General features: G+C 39.8%; 1 protein-coding gene across 2 annotated transcripts in view; it reads right to left on the bottom strand.

Moving 5' to 3' along the window:
* Window positions 1-286: 286 nt before the first annotated feature.
* Window positions 287-19,197, bottom strand: part of BRSK2 (BR serine/threonine kinase 2) — a 475,468-nt gene continuing 456,557 nt past the window's right edge. For both annotated transcript variants that reach the window (XM_063117117.1, XM_063117118.1), the window contains 2 exons: window positions 14,423-14,470; window positions 287-462 (listed from right to left, as the gene is read on the bottom strand). In XM_063117117.1, the coding sequence (XP_062973187.1) occupies window positions 287-462; window positions 14,423-14,470 (224 nt within the window). The remainder of the gene's footprint in view (window positions 463-14,422; window positions 14,471-19,197) is intronic.

The raw sequence follows: 19,197 nt of genomic DNA, 5'->3' as shown, positions 1-19,197 counted from the left end.
TATTATATCATATAAATATATAGGTGTATGTGTGTGTCTTATATATATATATATATATATTAGTATGTATATATGTATATATATACACAGTCATTCCTCCATACAAAAGTTGTCTATAAGTTTTGTAGTGTTGTAGCAATATATATATATACACATCCGTCTATTTTAGAGGCTAGCCTGCTAAAGAATACTCATTCATTTGGGGGATAGGGTTGTGTTGTTTTTCTTTTTAGTTATTTAATCTGTTCTTTTTTTTGTTTTGTTTTTTGTTTTAAAATGCATTTATTTAAGGTTGGTCTTGTAGGCCGAGTGATGAGACCATCTTTGCCTTCTCTTTGCCAGCAGGGTACTTAGTGTCTCCTCTAGACCCATAGTCATTAGCATCGGAATCGCTCCGCTTGCTGTTTGCGCTATGCTTGGTTGGCGTGCCGGGGGGATGGCTCACCTGCCCGTTCTTCTCGTCTGAAAAAAGTTGTTTAATTACGTCAAAGAAGTTACTCAATGGGCTGCCTGGGTATACAAAACAGAGGAGACAAAAAGAAAAAGAAAACAAAGAAAGCAAGAGAAAGAGAGAGAGAGGAGAGAGAAAAAGAGAACAAACAAACAAATGAACAATGGGGTTTTAAACGAGAAGAACGTGATGAGCGGTCCAGAGCCACGTGCATGGGGGTTTGTGGAGGATGAAGACAATGAGCAGAAGAGGAAGAGCATCAGGATGGGAGCGCACTGCCTATGCATATGAACAGCCTGGGGTCAAGAATGCCACATTTGGTGATTGGAATCTTGCACTGTACAGCAAGAACAGAACATCTGCCTGGAAGGGTCTTAGATAGCCTGACATGCTGAAGAATATCACAACACAGCTAGTGTGGATACTAGGCCTGCATGAACTTCTTCTGAATTTATTCTGAGTGAAGGAAGTAAAGAACAATGTAAAGTCAACAACACTCTGATCCTAAGTAAACTTACAGGGAGTCACTCATATTTATTTCACTGGTTCTTACTTCTAAGCATGTGTGTTCAGGTCTGTAGCCTAAATTATCATCTGCCCTAAACTCTTTTGTCTGATCTACACCCACACATGTACTCTGATTTACACACAGAGCTCTTGACTACACTAACGGATCCCTTGACTTTGAGGAGAGCAGTTGCATTTTTTTATTATTATGTTCCTATTTTTTATTTTGTTGGGGAAGAGGTAGAGAATTTAAAAAAAACTTCAAGGAGAGGAGGAGATCTCTGTGCATAAAGCAATGAATTTGCAAATCTGCTTCTTCCATTGAAATTAATAGGAAACCCCATCTTGTGGACAGTACAGTCCTATGGGAGTTTCGTCACTGTTTGAAAATAAGTATTATCTGGATCTCTGATTACGCTCTTTTCCATCCCTCATTTCCAGGGTGAGAGCTTTATTCTAAATGAGGAATGCTCACTGAACTTTTCCTGATGTAAGCCAGATGACATTATACCTAATATTATTTTGATATAAGCTCTTGAACTCATTTGCCTTTTAGTAGTAGAAGAATTAGCCTTTTAAAAATGTGTAGAAATGTTCAAAAACAAACCACCACAAGCTTCTCTGAAATATACATAGCTACTTCCTACCTCTTCATTCATAGTCTACAAAGTGTCTATTATTTACTCTGTTCTATGGCTGCAGTTTCCCTATGATGGAATGCCATGCTGTAGCATTTAGGTCAGGCATATCATGTTGCACACTCCTATATCAACACTACACACCCCTGTGGGTTGTGCAAATCTTTTGTGGCAGTTTGTTTGGTCCTAATAAAGGTATTGCTCAACTGTAAGTTTTTGCCTTGTTAATGTGCACCTTGAACACCCACCCCACACGCCTGGGTTTAGATGTTACTATTGTGGTGTGGGATTTAGCTAAAGGAAATGGCTACCTTACCACGAAGGTAACAACATACGGAGCTTTAATAAATGACTAAAATGTATCTTAGCCACCACATTTCTGATGCCAAAATTTCTTGAAAAAGGTATGAATAATCTCTGCCATTTTTCTGGGAAATTACCCAAGGCATAAAAGGCTACAATCCAACAAAGAGAAGTACATTTAAACCCACTGATTTCAATGCATTTAACTTACCTCCGTGTTGGATTGTGACTAGGGTTTATAATCCATTAGATGCTGGAGTCACTGACAATTCAGGAAGTTTTATGTTCTCTTTAGAACAAAATGAAGCATTGGGTTTTGTCTAGCAGAAAATTGGATGCCACTGGACAGGTTTTCTGAGAGGGTATATTTTTGTTTGTTTTTAAATGGTGCAAAAAATTGAGATACTGAAATGTTTTACCAAGACTCTGGATTAATTTGAACAAGGGACCACTTGAGCTCAACCACATTTCCCCCCAGGATATGCACTGGGAAAAGTTAGTGCAGATTACACCACATCATGAGTGAAGTTATCATTAGTATTCTGTTTCTAGGTTTGGTTGCTGGAGAGTTCCTTCTTAAATGTATACTTTCAGTGGTCTTCTCTTCAATGTCTGAATACACGTCTCAAGGAATATGGATTGTACTCATGAGTAAGCAGCCCAAGCTCTTGCATGAAGTGGCAGACTGGAATGCTTATGCAAGAGTAGCTCCACAAACAGTTGTGCAAAGTGACCATCTGCCACTTAAAACTAAGTCCCTTCTAGCCCTAATAGAAATCTGGATAAACTTTCTTACAAGAGAAAAGGTAACTATTGCTTATGTACCTAATTAACTTAAATATAAGAAGATTTAAAAATGCCCAGTGAGGTTTGAGCTAAAAAAGAAACCTAGTGGGAAATTAGACTTTCTCTACACTTTCCCCAGCTAGGGAAACTTGAAGAGAATAACATTAGGACACACTAAAACCCCAGCATAGCTGGGAAACTCTTCACCTCTCAGTCCTTCACATTATTTTTTTAGTAACTCTTTCCTGTCCTTTTCAAAAAACAAAAGTCCCTTTCCTTATGGTGATTATCCAGCAAAGTATCAGGATTAGTGTCCAACAGTACAGTCATGGAAATTTCTATTCTTACCAGGATATACTTAGGCACAGAGTCTTCTCTGACTTGTGAAATATCCATATACCCACAATTTCTCTAGCATTCTACATTAACAAGGTTTTACTGTATGATAACAACATTGTCTGCAAGCCATCACAAATTTAAATGGCCATGAGTCCATTTATTTCAGTGGTCTTAAGTCCATTTAACTCTTTGCTGTGGCCACAATGACAAGGACTGATTTGCAATAGTATGGAAATAAAGTAGACAATCATTGCTTCTTCCTTACCGCAGGAGCAAAGGAGGTAAGAATAGAGGTGTAAAATTTCCAGAAATTTTGAAATGACTGGAAAGGGTTTTTTTCTCCTCTGCATTTTTTGAGTAAATAAATCTTGGAAATGGAATGTGCGTTAAATTTGGTTAGATATAATGGCCTGGTACAGACAACACGCTAAACCATGCTGCTTAACCACAAAATGGTTAAGGGAATGCATTAAGGTTAATGTATTCCCTTAACCATTTTGTGGTTAAGCAGCATGGTTTAGCAAGTTGTCTGAACTAGGCCATTAGCTCTTATGCAAACATGGAAACCAGCTTCCAGGTGCGGGATTGTATTGTTATTTTTAATCATAATGTAATTTATTACATTATTTTGTATTTTTGGTCTGCAATTCTACACCTGCTTGCCTGGGGGTAAGTCCCATTAAACTCAATAGGCCTTACTTCTGACTATACATGTGTATGTTAATCTTTTAAAATGTTGGTTCTTGTTTATGTTTTGTTTAATTCTGTTAGATCTAAGACTGTTAGCTATCATGGGGACCCTACTTTGTGGGACAGAAAGGTGAGATATAAACAATATTTTAATGAAATAAACAGCATTTCCTGGATCCAGGTATAACCCAGAAATCTGCACATGAAGCAGAAATCTGTATACCTCCTGCTGCTGCTCTCATGGCTCCTAGCTATGCCCCTTGTTGAGAAAGGGGAGTGCAGTGAAGAAGCTCCATTTCCCCTCCAACTTGGAGCCCATGGAGCTTGGGTAGCTCCTTTAGAGTTGACTGAAACCCAGAGCAGATTCACACCCACCCACTGACTTTGGAGCCACCAGCCCCCACTGCTTGGAGATAATGGGGCAGGAGGTAGGGAAAGAGACTCCTGCACATCTTTGAGTTAGATCCACCTGGCACTAAGACACAAATTTAAAAGAAATTGTTTGCAGAGAAGCTGCTAGGAATATAAACAGATATAAACAGATTCTTATTGCAAAAAAGATGTCCCCCCAGCCCCCGTGTAAGTGAATTACAAGGGGTTAGCTGTTTTAGTCCACTGTATTAAAAACAAAAAAAACCCTGTGCCACCTTAAAAACTAGGATTTTAATCTAACAGTTTCTTTCATATATTTTCCAAAAATTCTAGCTAAGTTTCCACCCTGGACATTCACTTCAGTGTGTGAGTGTGTGTGTGTGTGTGTGTGTGTGTGTGTGTGTGTTAGTTAGTTACTCATTTTTAAAGCAGGAGCAAGTTAAAATACCCCATTCCTTTGTTTTGCTTGTTAGTATGGGGCCTGAAAGGAATGAATATGGTAGAATCCTGTTCCATAACAAAGCAACCAAAGAAGACACATGGAGGCTGTCCCATGCTAATAGACAGTAATTCCTCTCTGAAGTTAATTGCATATTCTATTTAGGCTACTTTCCCTTTCCCGTTTCTGTTTCTTGTCACTGAAACACAACAGCATATCTACTGAAGTGGGTAGAGATAGCTACTGAAATGGTAGCTTACTATCTACTGAAATAAATATGAGAATAGCAATAATGATGCTAGAGTGATTGTAGTTCTGTTATGGTTAATCTGGAGTAGTTTGTGAGTTAACATGGCATTTCCTTAAACATTTCATTTTAAACAAGTCTGTAGCATCTGATGTACTTTAAGTACTTTAAAGTATCTGATGTACTTTAAGATGGATTTTAATTATTTTATCTGGAATGTTTTATTACTCAAATTGTTCTGGAGGTATATAACAACAACAACAACAACAACAACAACAACAACAACAACAGTTGTTTCTGCTGCTTTTGGAGTTCTTATACATAAATCTCACACATATCAAGAAAATTATATCTAGGGCAGTTTTGGCCTTTATTTTCAGTTTTACTCAGTTTATACAGTGATAAATGCTGGCACCCCGTTGGACTAAAAACTGGGTCCTCTGAAGTCCAAACATGAAGCTGCATCTCTCAGACATTCCAGGACAACAGCATCTTTGCAGAACCTTCTTTGTGGCAGCTGAACTTGGAAATGATATTTAAATCAGTATGTGCTGGATTGTCTGAAAGCTAGTTAAGGTTAGTTAACTTAGCCAAGCTATGCCTAGTTTTCAGACAATCTGAGCACATACTGATTGCAATCTGGGTTTCTTTGGCATGAGATCTTACTCTTCTCCCAAATGAAGGTTGTTGCTTCCTTTGCCTCCTTGTCCTATCCATATAGGAAAGGACAGCTGGTGAAAGGACAGCTTCCTCCACTGCACCTGAGGGCAGTGGGTGACTGGGGGTGGGGGGCAGGTCAGGTCATTTGGCACCTATATCTGTTCTGCATCTCCCAGCATTTGCTGCCTGAGCCAGCTACCACATTGCACCTAATTGTAGAGCCAGCCCTGTCTCTAAATGCTAGCCAGTTCCTGACACTTGTCCATGTCTAGAGAGACCATGTTGAGGTACTGATTATACTTAGCCTCAACTGCATTTTGGGGGTATCAGTTCCACCTCCGAATAGGTATCAGTTGCAAGAATTACAACTGAATCTATAGAGTGAGACCCAGAATGTAGTAGTATTATAAATCTCAATTGCACCTCTATTGTGGTGAATGGGAAAGGTGAGGCACATCTATATCAAACCTTGCATTGCCTAGTTTAAGAGGCAGAAAACAGAAATATAAAACGTAGACTTCTGAGTTTGCCTTCTCCCAGGATTCAATCATTTTATTTCACTACTTGAATTATGGCGACATGTTTGCCCAACATGTAAGGTGTTTTCACAGACAAACCAGTTCTTGCTTCAATCACATTTGTAATGTGAATGTAAAACCTGCATTGGTCAGAAATGCTATTTCACATTGCAAACTCTTCTCCTCCTTCACATTCTCTTCTGCCTTAACAACAACCGGACGTTAACATAAATAGTGTGATAGAGAGTCACGAGAGAGTCTCATGAAACAGCATGAGAGAGATTTAATCCTGATATATCAAAACAATCCTAGAGAAGCAAGGGTAATGCAGCATTCACCCTTAAAGGTCTGATTACAGTTAATATTGGTTCTCACGTGGCTTTGGACCCCATGTCTTCATATGCCAAATGGAATCAGGGAACAGAGAGGGTGAAAGAAAGCACTAAAGAAAAAAAAGCTACAGGTGCTGCTAGGAAGGGCAAAAGAATATCCATGTGTCTTGAAATTATGCAGCTGAGCAATTTATTCAGCAAGATCCAAGGGAAAGGGAAGTGCAGAATAAGCAGCAGAGAGAATTGACCTCTTTTCATAGAGAAATGCTGAAGACAAGCATGAACCCAAAAACATTAGTACTATTTATATATACAAATGCACAGCATTTGGCAAGGTCTGATAGAGATTTCTTAATATAATGCTACATATTTATATATATTCCCAATTTCCCCTCTCCATTCTCAAAGACTCTCAATCATCTGGGATGAGGTTTTTTTAAAAAAACAACAATGACAACAACAATAATCAGAAGGTTTAACTGAAATTTTGAAAGGGTCTGAGAAATTTTTGTGAAATTATTTCAAGAGAGCTGAAAGGCTGGGAAGTGAGGGATGGTGTATAAGCAGCTCTTTCATTTGTTTTCATCACAGTACCTTAATTGGGAATAAATAAAATATCCTGTTGGAAACAAACCAGCAGGCAACCTAGCAATATGAAAAACCATAAAATCTAAAGGTGCAATCCTATGTTTAGATAGGGGGAAAAAGTCCTACAAATTCCAGCATTCCCCAGCCAAGCTGGCTGGGATATGCTGGTAATTGTAGGGCTCCCCACCCCTGACTCAACATGCATAGGATTGCACCCTAAGGTTGTCATACATCCTTGTCCTTTAAGGCATGGCTATTGGGATTAGCTAAATGAAAGATTGTGTCAAGGTTATCATGCAAATCTTCCAAATTCTGTGGACAAAGATAACTTAAGGGTTAACCACTGTGAAAAAGTCAGCTTTTGTACTGCTGTTCAGTGTAATGAAAACATAGAGATTCTAGGGACTAAGGGCCATAAGACCAATAACTGGTATGTCAGTAGCATATTTTCTTCTTCTACATTGTAAAATCTTTGGAGCAATGTCTGTTCCTTGTTAAATGCATGCAGTCATTCCTTGCCCAAAGACAACAGCTATGTGATGGCCACAAGACAGATTTTAAATCCACTTGCTTGAAGCAAAAAATGCTATAGAAGTTGAGATTTAGTAACTTAGTATGGCTTACAGAAAAATCATTAAACTATCAGAACATGTCTGGAAAGGAATGAACTCTGTTGAATTGCTCATCTGTAAACACTATCCTGGGTACTATGAGTATCTTCTTGAATAGAAATGCATAAATTTATGCAATTCCATAGAGGTGTCACCAAGGGATGAAAGGATCAAACTGGCAAGGATGAGTTTCTCAGAAAACAGAAGTGATGGATGTTGCTGATGTATTAAATGAGGAAGCAAATACTTAGATACAAAAGAGAAGTTTAGGTGCCAAAAAAGTAGATGAGGAAGACCATTACATGTGTCAATTCATGAATGTGGCAGAGATGCTACGATGTCCACAAGAAAAAACACACTGCATCTCTGTGTCCAAAACTGTAATTCTAAAGCACTAAATGCCTGTTTCCAGGCAAAATTTAAAGTGCTGGATATGACCTCTTATGCCCTATATGGCTTGGGACTAGGCTACCTGAAAGACCACGTTCTTCCATACGTGCCTTAAGTTCTTAAGATGGGTCTTAAGATCTTCAGGAGAGACCCTTCTTTTGAGACCACCACCTTCAGAGGCATGTTTGGTGGCAATGTGAGAGAGGGCCTTCTCAGTGGCTGCTCCCAGGCTGTGGAACTCACCTGCCAAGGGAGGATAGGTTCGCTTCCCTCTCTGGTGTCCTTGTGTTGGCAGGCTATGACATTTTTTATTTAGGCAGGTCTTTGGCATGTAAGTGGGTTTGCTGGCTTGGATGCTGCTTTTATTCTGATATTGTTGTGTTTTTAATTGCACTTTAATGCATTTGCTTTATTGTTGTTTTTTTCAAGTTTTATTTGTGATTGTAAGCTGCCTTGAGCACCACTTTTCTTGGTAGAAAGGCAGGATACAAATCAAATAAATGAAGAAATAAAGGGAAAACAGCACTCAAATGTGCTGTATAGGCACTATCAGTCCCAAATATCTTTGTCATTGCTAGGAAACCATTGTGACACAGCAGCATTAATGTTACAGGGAACTAGCCTCAAACAGCTAATACATTCTAATCTATGTTGCCCTGGTCAAGTGATTTGATTACATATAAACGGAAATATCAGAAGGAAAAAAGATGATGATTTCATTTAAGTTGTGTCTGGAAGCTGTTGAAGTTAGAAGTTAAAGGTTCCCTCTTATTCCCAAAAGAGCAACTGGAAAAAATACTACTGACTTCAACCAAGCCCTTAGGTCCTTCCTTTTCCATCGAAGCCAACTCTTTTATCCCCCTCATAGATAGGTGTATTTTTAATACTTATAGAGGTATCTGAACATAAATAAAATTAAACAAAGCAAATAGTCCATCAGCAGAACTATTTCCTATGCTTTTCTCATATGAAAAGCTTTTTTCTGCCTCTGGTTTAATTCTTTAGAGTAGCCTAGAGATGTCATATTTCAGTGGAAGTCATTACAAGCACTAACAAATGATGCCCCACTCTGATACATAATTGGAGCACTCTACTCTGACTAGGAGCATAGACTTCTTTATTCATGGTACATTTTATGCTGGTCATGACTCTATTTCCCCACACATACTTTCCATAGCAAAACGCAGGGATCCTCCCATGAAGCTGACCAGCACTGGGTTCAGACTAACAAAACAAAGAAGTCCTACTTCAGAACAATGCACAATTAACTTAGGGGGTTTTCTGTCATCAGATGTGGTGGTGATCACTAGCTTAAATGGCTTTAAATCAAATTAGGCCAGGATTTTTCAAAAGGCTCTTAGCCAAGGGAACTACATGGAAACTCAGTATCTATATACTTAGTAATACTACCATTATATACTAAATACTGAAGACAAGCAGCAGAGAAATCCACCAACTTCATGTCCTGCAGCTTGTGGGATTCCAGAGTCGTCAAGCTGGCCTTCCATTGGACGCAGAATGCTGCAATAAATGCCCTTGCACCTGATCTAACAAGACAGTCCTTATGTTCTCTGCCTTTGGGCTTCTAGATGATGCAAAGTCTTGCCATTTCCTACTCCCTCAATTCCCAGTTAATTTGTTTTTAAGCTCATCCTTAAAGCTAAGCAATGAACAAGCATAGGAGCTGCAGGAAAATCTCTGGATTGATTATTTTGATTATTATTTAGTAACTATTTTGCTTGAAACTCATAACCAACAACTTCTAAAGGGATAGGATTCCAAAGAAGCTATTTTTTGGTGGGGGGGATGGGGAATCAGCAATTGACCCCAGAGAAAGCATGGCCACCAAGCCCAAGCCCCCTGCAGGGGAGTATTTAAAGTAGGAGTGCAGGACCGGCAGCCCAGAGACCACATGAGTCAAGTCCTTAATTGCATCCTGCAAGGATGACTATCATCAGCTGGGTTTGAAATTGCAATCTAAAGGTGAATGATATAATTTTCTTAATCTCAGAACCTTCTCCACAATATGCTACATTGCCCCACAGCATAGTGAGCATGTGTCAGGGAACTATTACTAAATACATGTCCTTGGGTATTTGGGAATATCAATTCCCTTTGCACTTTTATGACAAAGAAACCCAGCGGAATACCAGGGCACAGAGTCTGTGACAGGAAATATGAAGTGCTTCGTAGTTCATTTGCAAGTCATCTTTGAAAAATATTTTGAGTATTTTTTGCAGTTTTATATTTTACAAGCTGGCTACAACTTCAGTGCAACTGAAAATCTGCCCTATAGCACTCATTATAAAATTTAAATGAGAAACAGACTACAAAAATGTCAGGGTTTTCTTTAAACCTTAAGTGGTGTGTATTCTACACTGTGACACAATGGTGACAACACTCCTTCCCTCCCAATGCAATGAGTGAATAATATAATAATAATAGAATTTTACGATGCATTAATAAACTATTTCCTCTTGTTCACTCTGGTAGTTTAGGGTTAAAGGATATACTTAGAAACACAATGCCTTGTCTTGGACTTGTTTGCTAACAGCCATTAACAGATCTATCAGATGTTAATTTATTTAGCTGTTTTTCTTGTTGTCCTGCACTAACAGTCACTTAACAGACTTTTTCATCACATTTGCTTACATAATCAAAGGGTAATTCAAACTCTAAATAAAATTAAATGCGAAGAAAATAGGCTACAGACACTCTCTTATCATCCTGGAGTACATGGCTATGTAAAGGATAATGTGGTTAGGTAGCTGAGTTGGACAGAACCTCAGGAAGCACAACAACTTATTCTGCACTGGTAACCTCGTGATTAGACTACTGTAACTCGCTCCATGTGGGGCTATCCATGTGTGTGGTTCGGAAGCTGCAGCTTGTGCAGAACGCAGCAGCTAGGGTGCTCACTGGGACGCCTAGCTCTGCTCATATAAAACCTGTATTAAAAGAACTGCACTGGCTGGCTGTTAGCTACCGAGCCATGTTATGTTATTATCCTATAAAGCCCTAAACAACTTGGGACCAGGAAACTTAGCAGACTGCCTTCCCTTATATACACCCAGAGGAGGTCTTGCTTGTCTTTCCAAGATAAACATAATGTTGACATGAAGAACCTTGACAGTGGGCCTTCTCTGTATTGGCACCCACCCTCTGGAAAACCTCTCTCATGCGGTTCGGGAGGCGGAAAAAGTAACATCCTTCAAACACCTCCTGAAAACATATCTTTTAAGACAAACTATCCTTGGACTATAACTAATTCTGGTTTTATATGTCATTTTTAAAGTTTTAAATCTTGATTTTATTTGTTATAATTTTAATTGTAAACTTCCCAGACAGCTTTGGCTGTTGGGCAGTATAAATATGTAATAAATGAATAAATAAATACAAGGTGACCATCAGATGGGTGGGGGCGGGGGGAATCGCGTTTCCCTACCATCACTTTTCTGTCCCAAAATAGGGATGGGCAGCTTCCTCTTTCTTCACACAGCGAAGAAAGCAGCAGCAGCAATGACCATGTGGCCCATTCAGCGGGCGTTTTTATCGTGCTGCAGGAAATGGTGGCAAGTTTCGCCTAAAAGAAAAATCGGATTTTCCAGGTCTTATTTTGTCATAAAAATAGAGCAGAAGGAGTGGAAAATGCATGGGAGGTGGACGGCATCATCAAAAGGACCCACAAACATCTGTAAGTGGCCAGTAACAAGTGTGCTATAAAAGACTTGTCTGATGCTGCTGCAAGAAAATACAGCTCAAATATTCTAGTCTTTAAGATTCCCTATGTGAACTAACTTAGAGTGATGTTGTTGATTTGGGATTACAACTGCAAATTAACAACCTCTGAAACCATTCTAGAGCCATCAGTTCCTATTAACAAGTTCTGGTTATACTGACTATACTTCCAATACATTTAACAGAAGTATATTTACAGTATAAAATTGGCAATAAAAGGTGAAGATTGAAATGATGCTCACAGCACATCTCTCAGCCAAGGAATTTGCTTGGCTTCACAACTGAAATGACAGATGTGCAAACGGCTCAGCTATCACTTGTCCCACCCCATATCCTACTGGCAGGTTGTGCTTTTTTCTTAATTTTTTTAGCTGTATGAATATCAATGTGTTTATCCATTAGTTCAATGATTGGAAGATTCATGGGGACATCAGCACAGTGCACAGCTAGCTTCTGCTTGAAAATGTAGAAAAGTCCCCCCACCTCCCCAGAGCTCAATCCTGGAGAGGAAAAGGTATGTTTGAACTCACAATGGGAAAGAAGTCCAATTCCAACTCAACCCCACGTTTGTACGTGTTGTGTTTGTCTCCTACAAAAGCCTTCTCTTTCTCTCTCTCCCTCATCTTTTATTTCTCTCGTTTAAAGAATATCTTCAGGTTTATTTGGGCATTTTCAAAATACTTTGTGATTTTCTGAGTATACTGCACATTTTATTATTCACATTTATCTGTGAATGTTCATTAACTTAAAACATTTAAAGAAAACAAAAGGTGGTGGATCCCTTTAGTGCCACTACTACTATGTAGACACTATGTTCCCTAGGCAAACTGACATCCACACCACATGTGCTAGTTGGTCAATGGCAGCACAATGTCCACACAACCAGTCCATCTTAAAAGCTGTATCATAGAAAATGTACTCTTGAAGTTTTGGTTATAGCAAAACAGACCTTATGCAGCTTGAGAAATCATATGAATTAACAAAAAGAGTTCTTCAGTGTATCATTTCTCGTCAAGCGCTCTCTGTTGCTAAAGCCAACAGGTAATCATTTTGGTTTGGTGCATGTGACCAATTTTGCTCATGCTAGCTGATTGGTTCTGCAACTGAGTCACCCATCTTGTTCATTTTGATCAGATCTTATAGTTTTGTATACTAGTGCTGTAGCAGGTAGGGTTGCAGTCTCTCTTTTTTATTTTTACCAGCCTTGTTCCTGTGCCTTTAACAACAGCCTGACAGGGATGTGCAGAAATTTAGCAGTTGGAATCTTTGCTGGCATGGAGGTAGGTGGTGCTTTAGCTTAATTCTCTGACTCAGAAAGAATCTGTCTGGCTCCTTTATGAAGAGGGACTAGGGATGCTTCTATGACATCTGGATGTTCCTTAGGCCATTGTTAGATGAGCTCATAGGTTCCCTTATATCTATTGTTTATCAAGTTCTGTCTCAGTTCACTGGCCATAATTTCCTCTAGTAATACTGACAAAGCTGACATTGGCAGGCTTCAAATAACAAGACACATGACTGCAGACAGAGCAGCAAATGGCTTATTTTCTGTGAAGTTTAATTAACTTGAGTGAAAATGGTATATTTTAGGATTTCTACAAGGTCTTGCTTCTAGTAACTAGAGATTATGGGAGAAGGGAGATTTGCTGTTTGATGGTTTTATGAAAAGGCTGAAGATCTGCCTAGGATTTAGAAGACTCTCCAGGAGAAGACTGGGGAGGGGGGTGGGGCGCAACACATTCTGGTAGCTGAGATAACAAATCAAAGCCATCTCCCTCAGAGAAGTGAATGGAAAGATCTCCCTTTAGTTGAGTTAAGTGACATTAATGAAAAGCAGCCATCTGCATGGGACAAATTCTACTCTCACTTACACATGTGGAAAGGTGACATAAGTTCCAAACAGCTTTGGTGACATCACAGATAAAGCTCTTCAGTTCAGCCACAGTAGTCAGCTTGGAAGAGCATTAATAGGTGTGTGGCTCAGGTACTGTGAAGTGGCAAAATTCTTAGCCACTAAAGAGAACAGGCTCTTGAAGTGCTACTGGGTCTTACCTCTGAGCCAAAATTTCAACTCACTTCTGAGTTTCCATAATCTGCTTTTGGAAAGAGCCAGAAAAAGAAAGGAGAAGTCTTTGGAGGAGGAGAAGGGAGGGTTAATTGTGTAATCTCAAACCAAGTGGGATAAGATGTTCAAAGGAAACTTGTTTACTCTATATTATTTGCAGCCTACTCCCATCAAAAGCAAAACAGTGACTTGGGCTGGAGTTAAGCATATTTACAGCAGCTTAGGATGCAACCCACAAGGTAAGGTATTTATTTTGTAGTGGGAGCAACAAAGGGATTTCCCAAGACAGACTAGGGTGAGATGGGGAATTAAGGCAGAACTTTGTTGTCCTCTTGTCAGCATGAAGTGAGGTGAGCCAGGCAGTAGCACAGAAGCAAGGAAAGTTGAATAGGGCTGCAGAGCAGAGAAAGGGTGATTTAAATATGAAGTCAGAGTAAAGACTTAAAAGCATATATGCATCAGCAGACTTTGGGGTGAGGGTGGGGGTGTAAGTGTGAGAACAGGAACTTGCAAGACTGTGCAACCACATACACGTCGTGCAGCTTGAACCATGGCAGGCTTGTGCACATGTGCATTGTGGAGGAAAAACTGGGTAAGTTGTGTGTTCAAAAGACAAGCAAGAGGTAAGGTGGGTGATTGTAAGAGAGTGTTCAGAAGATGGGAGGTGTCCACAGGGTAAGGGGTAGTTGGGTGGTCATGTTGTTCAGTGAGAGCTGGGGAGAAGAAAAGGTGGAAAGGAAGTTCTTACCACATTTGGAAAGTCTCCCAGTCATCAACTCCATACAGTTAGTTGTGTCTAGATCATAAGAGTGGAAAGAGGAGGGAGGGGAAAATATAAAAAAAATGGTTTCCAGAGCTATGTGCATAAGGCAGTAATGCAGCAAAATTATCTCCTGGAGCAGAAACTATATACTGTATGGGTTTGGCATTTCCACACAAGATTCTGGTCTTTCTTCCCCAGCTTTGGTAGAAAAGTCTTGAAGTTAGTTAACAAACACAGAGTAAACATTTTCTCCACCGCATTTTGCCTCCCATTGTTGTTGTATATGTAACATGTTACAATGAACGTTCAAAATTTGGTGATTGGAGACATTCACAATTAGTCCAATTGTCTGGATATCTCAGACAAATTTTGTGAATGTCAAAGGTGAATGCTGATAGTCACCTAAATGTGTTTGCCAGTATTTCAGCTGGTTCTGTCTGAAAGATCACATTTTCAGACATTCACAAGATACAACTGGGTTTGTCTCCATTCACAGGTAAATATTGACATTCACTGTAAAACCTAAAACACATAAAAAGAAATGAAAATATTTTGCATCTATTAACACATAGAGATCCCTGAAAAGGACTATTTAGCTAAGCAAAAAGTATGAATCCAGTATGATGATCTGAGCATCATACCACTAAAATGTAAGCAAGGTATCAAGCTCTCTTCTCTCACTATCTTTGGGACTAGAAATGCTATTACATCTCAGGCCTTTACAAACAACTTATTTTATTTATTTACTCATTTATTTTAAAAAAGCACTTCCCTCACAAAGCACTTCCTATTCCTAGAATTAAAGTAATGTTGGTCTCAGTTTGACTGCAGTGATGTCAGGGGCACCATCCACAACAAAATGGCTGGGGATGGTTATGCTTACTGGGACAAGCATACACTAGCCACTATTATTATGTGTCATTTCTTTATTTCCTCTCTGTTACAACCATGTCTGCCCTGGGCAGCCCATAGAGATCTGAAGGCCCTGATTGGCCTGGGTCAGACAACACGCTAAACCATGCTGCTTAATCACAAAATAGTTAATGCAAAATGCATTGACCTTAATGCATTCCATTAATCACAAAATGGTTAATGGAATGCATTAAGGTCAATGCATTCTGTTAACCATTTTGTGGTTAAGCAGTGTGGTTTAGCATGTTGTCTGAACCAGGCCATTGTGTTCCCTAGAATGCAAGGGGTTCAGTACTGCTCATGGGCTCCTAGGGCTGGACTGTGTATGCCTCCTCAAAAAGTGCAGGCAATGGTTCTCTCTTGAAAACAGTTAAACATAATGAGACACAGGCACCCATGAAATCTTGGTACTCCAGATGATTTCCTAGTTTGACTCTACGGCTGGTTTGGTCTTAGTTGCTGGTGTGGGTGTGTGATGTCATTGAAATACTGCACTGATGGCTCCCCAATCTCCTTGGATCTGGGAAGGTTCTGAGACTAACCTGTTATAGTTGATTCTCCAATTAGTGAAAGCATTTTTTAGTCTTGCTACTGCAGATGTAACACAGCAATTCTGGCGCTTAACACTGGTAACCTGCCAGCCCAACATAAGACCAAAGAGCTAAATTATGTTTTGTTTATTCATGTGAAGAGGTTGGGGAGAGAAATGTGAGTAGATCTCTGATACAATTTGCAAGAGAAAGCATAGCAATTCATTATGAATGGACATAATACATCCCATTTAGCTATCATTAAAGTTTTTGGCAGGACCTGAAAATATACTATCTCCAGGCCAAACTACATGTTACATACAAATGCTTGTAACAAAACTCCAATTCGCTTTGTGTTTTATTTTAAAAGAGAAAAGCCATTTGGAGAAGGGGAGATGGTTCGCACACAAGGAGCCACTGTGGGTGAATCTCCCTGTGGGGCTTCTTGTTGTGGCGATGGCTGCCATTTCGAAAATCCAAGCCATTGCAGAGGACACACTGCAGCTTGTCATTATGTGCAAACCCAGCGAGGGTGGATTGCTGTTTATAAGCCACCCACAACCCTAAAATAGGTCATGGGTACAGAGTGCTTGTTAACCACCTCAACAACCCACTCTCTCTCTCTGCAAAGATAAAAGAGGTAAATGAAACCATCCTATCTTAATTGGTAATGGGCTGGATGGTTTTGATCATTTTTGGACAATTCTTGCAAAAAGCGTAGACTTTTCCCAAGAGTTCTCCAAAGTTCAGAAACACACCTACCCAGGTGAGTGTCTACATCATCAAATTTCCCTTCTTCCTACTTGCAAAAATGTAACAAATGTGTGTCTCTATGAGTACCACTCCAGAGCAACAACCATTCTTTTCACCATTGTAGTTGCACTAAAGTGAATGCTACTCTAGCAGTGAAAGTGGCTGTGGATCACAACCATGGAAAAATAATAATGAGTTGGATCCAGATTTGGGTGCATGCAGCAGGACTGGTTGAAGCAAACTTCTCTGCCCCCTCCTCCCCATGACAATCCGTCCAACTAAAAGATTTCACAGAGGTTTGGGGGATTCTACTGAATGTGCAGGCAGAAGGGGAGATCCCTGAAAATCTGGTGAAGCAAAACACAATTCATGGAAGGTGCCTTTGACCAATTTTCAGGGAATCCCTTTTCCCAGCATCATAGCATACTCTACTCTAGTCAGTAGATTTCTTGAACCCCTTGTGTAGCATTTGGGGTGGGGTGTGCTGGAGGGGATGCCATGGGGTGAAGAGGGGACAGGGAGATGTGCTTCCATCGGCCTTGATACATGCACGCAAATCTGCGTCCAATCCATTATGGTTGCACATGTCTAAATCTGGATTCAAACCAATATATGCATTTCTCTGTTTTGTAGAAATGTCTGAGTTTCAGAAAGGGGCAAAAGCACATTATTTATTATTATTATTATTTATTTATATAGCACCATCAATGTACATGGTGCTGTACAGATAACACAGTAAATAGCAAGACCCTGCCGCATAGAGCTTGTGGCAGGCAAGAGTAACTGTTGAATCCTAATGTTCCAAAATAATAATGATAATAATAATACTAATCCCCAATTTTGAACTTCATAGCTTCTGGGCTGGTAATTTCATTAAGCATCAGATACATTCCAGTACCTCCAACTTTGTGAATTTGTAGCATGCCAGCAGAGTTGGTTGAATACAGATGTTCTGTGAAAGGGTTGGCTTATTTAAATGTCAGAGCTGAAGAGCAAAGCAAAAGGAAAAGTATGGAGAAAGGGATCTTGGAAAAGAGAGGTAGGACTAGAGCAATTGTAGGGTCAGAGATAACAGTGTAAAGGAGGGGTCAGCAGGGTGTTTAGAATCGGACTCAGACATGATAAGATAATCCTATGTCTTGCACAAGCCAAGTACTTGAATAAAATCCAGTTATTTAAAAAGTGAAAGGAGAGTCTGAAAAGAGTGTGAACGTAATATTGTATATCCATGGGGCATAAACAAATTAAGGACATGGCTACCAGTGGCTACTAGTCCTGATGGCCATAAGCTACCTCCAGGTTCAGAAGCAATGCGCCACTGAATGCCAGCTGCTGGGGAACAACAGCATGAAGTTATTGCCCTCATATCCTGCTTATAGGCTTCCCATTGGTACCTGTGTAAACCAAGATGCTGGACTACATAGGCCTTTGATCTGATCCAGCAGGGCTCTTCTAATGTAGCCTTTGAAGACATTCCAAGGCATAAATATGCAAAAGCTGGGTTTTGCATGCCATTTGATGGTGGTGGTTTCCATGGAGCACAGGTATCCAGGAACCAAGTCACAAGTTAGTCCTACCATGCACATGCTGCAGAATGAGGTGGCAGAATACTGAGATGGCAAAATATACTGCACCACTTCAGACTGCAGGTATGACAAAATCATTTTTGAATGCCCCTCCATGTGAAAATTCACTGCAAACAGAAAACTAGAACACCAGCAGGAGAGTTCTAGTCCAGGGGCATGTCTACAAGAAGGGTTTGTGGCATGCTAGCTTCTACTTAGACAGGCTCCCCCAACCCCCACCAAAGTAGAAACATTAAAAAAATGTAAGCTTCCACTTGTGGCCTAAAGGGATACAGCACATTCTGCCACCTAAGGCTCTACCACTTCATCCTGCTGCATTTGTTTTGAAGAGACATTCTCATAAAATATGTTTACATATACAGTACATAATTATGGGATGTTGAACAGCCATTCTATGTCTGTAAAACGTTGTCAGAATTGGCTCTTGCCTTGTGGTCTCCACTAGCCAAATTATCATGGCTGCGCATGCTCTGCTTTAACTTTTCATTGTTCACCTCTTTGGATCCTCTAATTTTGCCTAGGATGATGCCCCTCTCCTCCATAAAGATAAGTTGGAGGAATCTTGTGCCTGTTTCACCATACCGTAACAGACTGAAACTGTGGTGAAGTCTTGTGGTGAAGTGTATGAACACATTTCAAGAGCAACACCAAAGAGAAGGAAGCCCTTTTTCACTAATATTTATTTATTTAGTGCATTCCTAATCTGCCCAGTAACTAATGTCCTCTAACCAACTTCATTAACTTCATGGCAAGTACTTATTGACAGTCTCCTACTTCATTTATATGAAGTTACTTTTGCAATCCTATAAAGCAAAAAATCCTGCATTGCCATGAAACTTGGCTAACTGAGTTGCTTGCTGTGCTGGCAAATGAAAAATAAAATAAAAAGAAAGATACTTTTGAGAATCTCGTATATCCACAATGCCTTCTCACTGCTAGCATTAGGAGCCCTCTGTCTGAAAGCACCGTGTGTTTGTGT

Source organism: Elgaria multicarinata, chromosome 2, assembly GCF_023053635.1.
Source record: "Elgaria multicarinata webbii isolate HBS135686 ecotype San Diego chromosome 2, rElgMul1.1.pri, whole genome shotgun sequence".
Taxonomy (NCBI): domain Eukaryota; kingdom Metazoa; phylum Chordata; class Lepidosauria; order Squamata; family Anguidae; genus Elgaria; species Elgaria multicarinata.
This window is presented reverse-complemented; position numbering and strand designations above follow the sequence as displayed.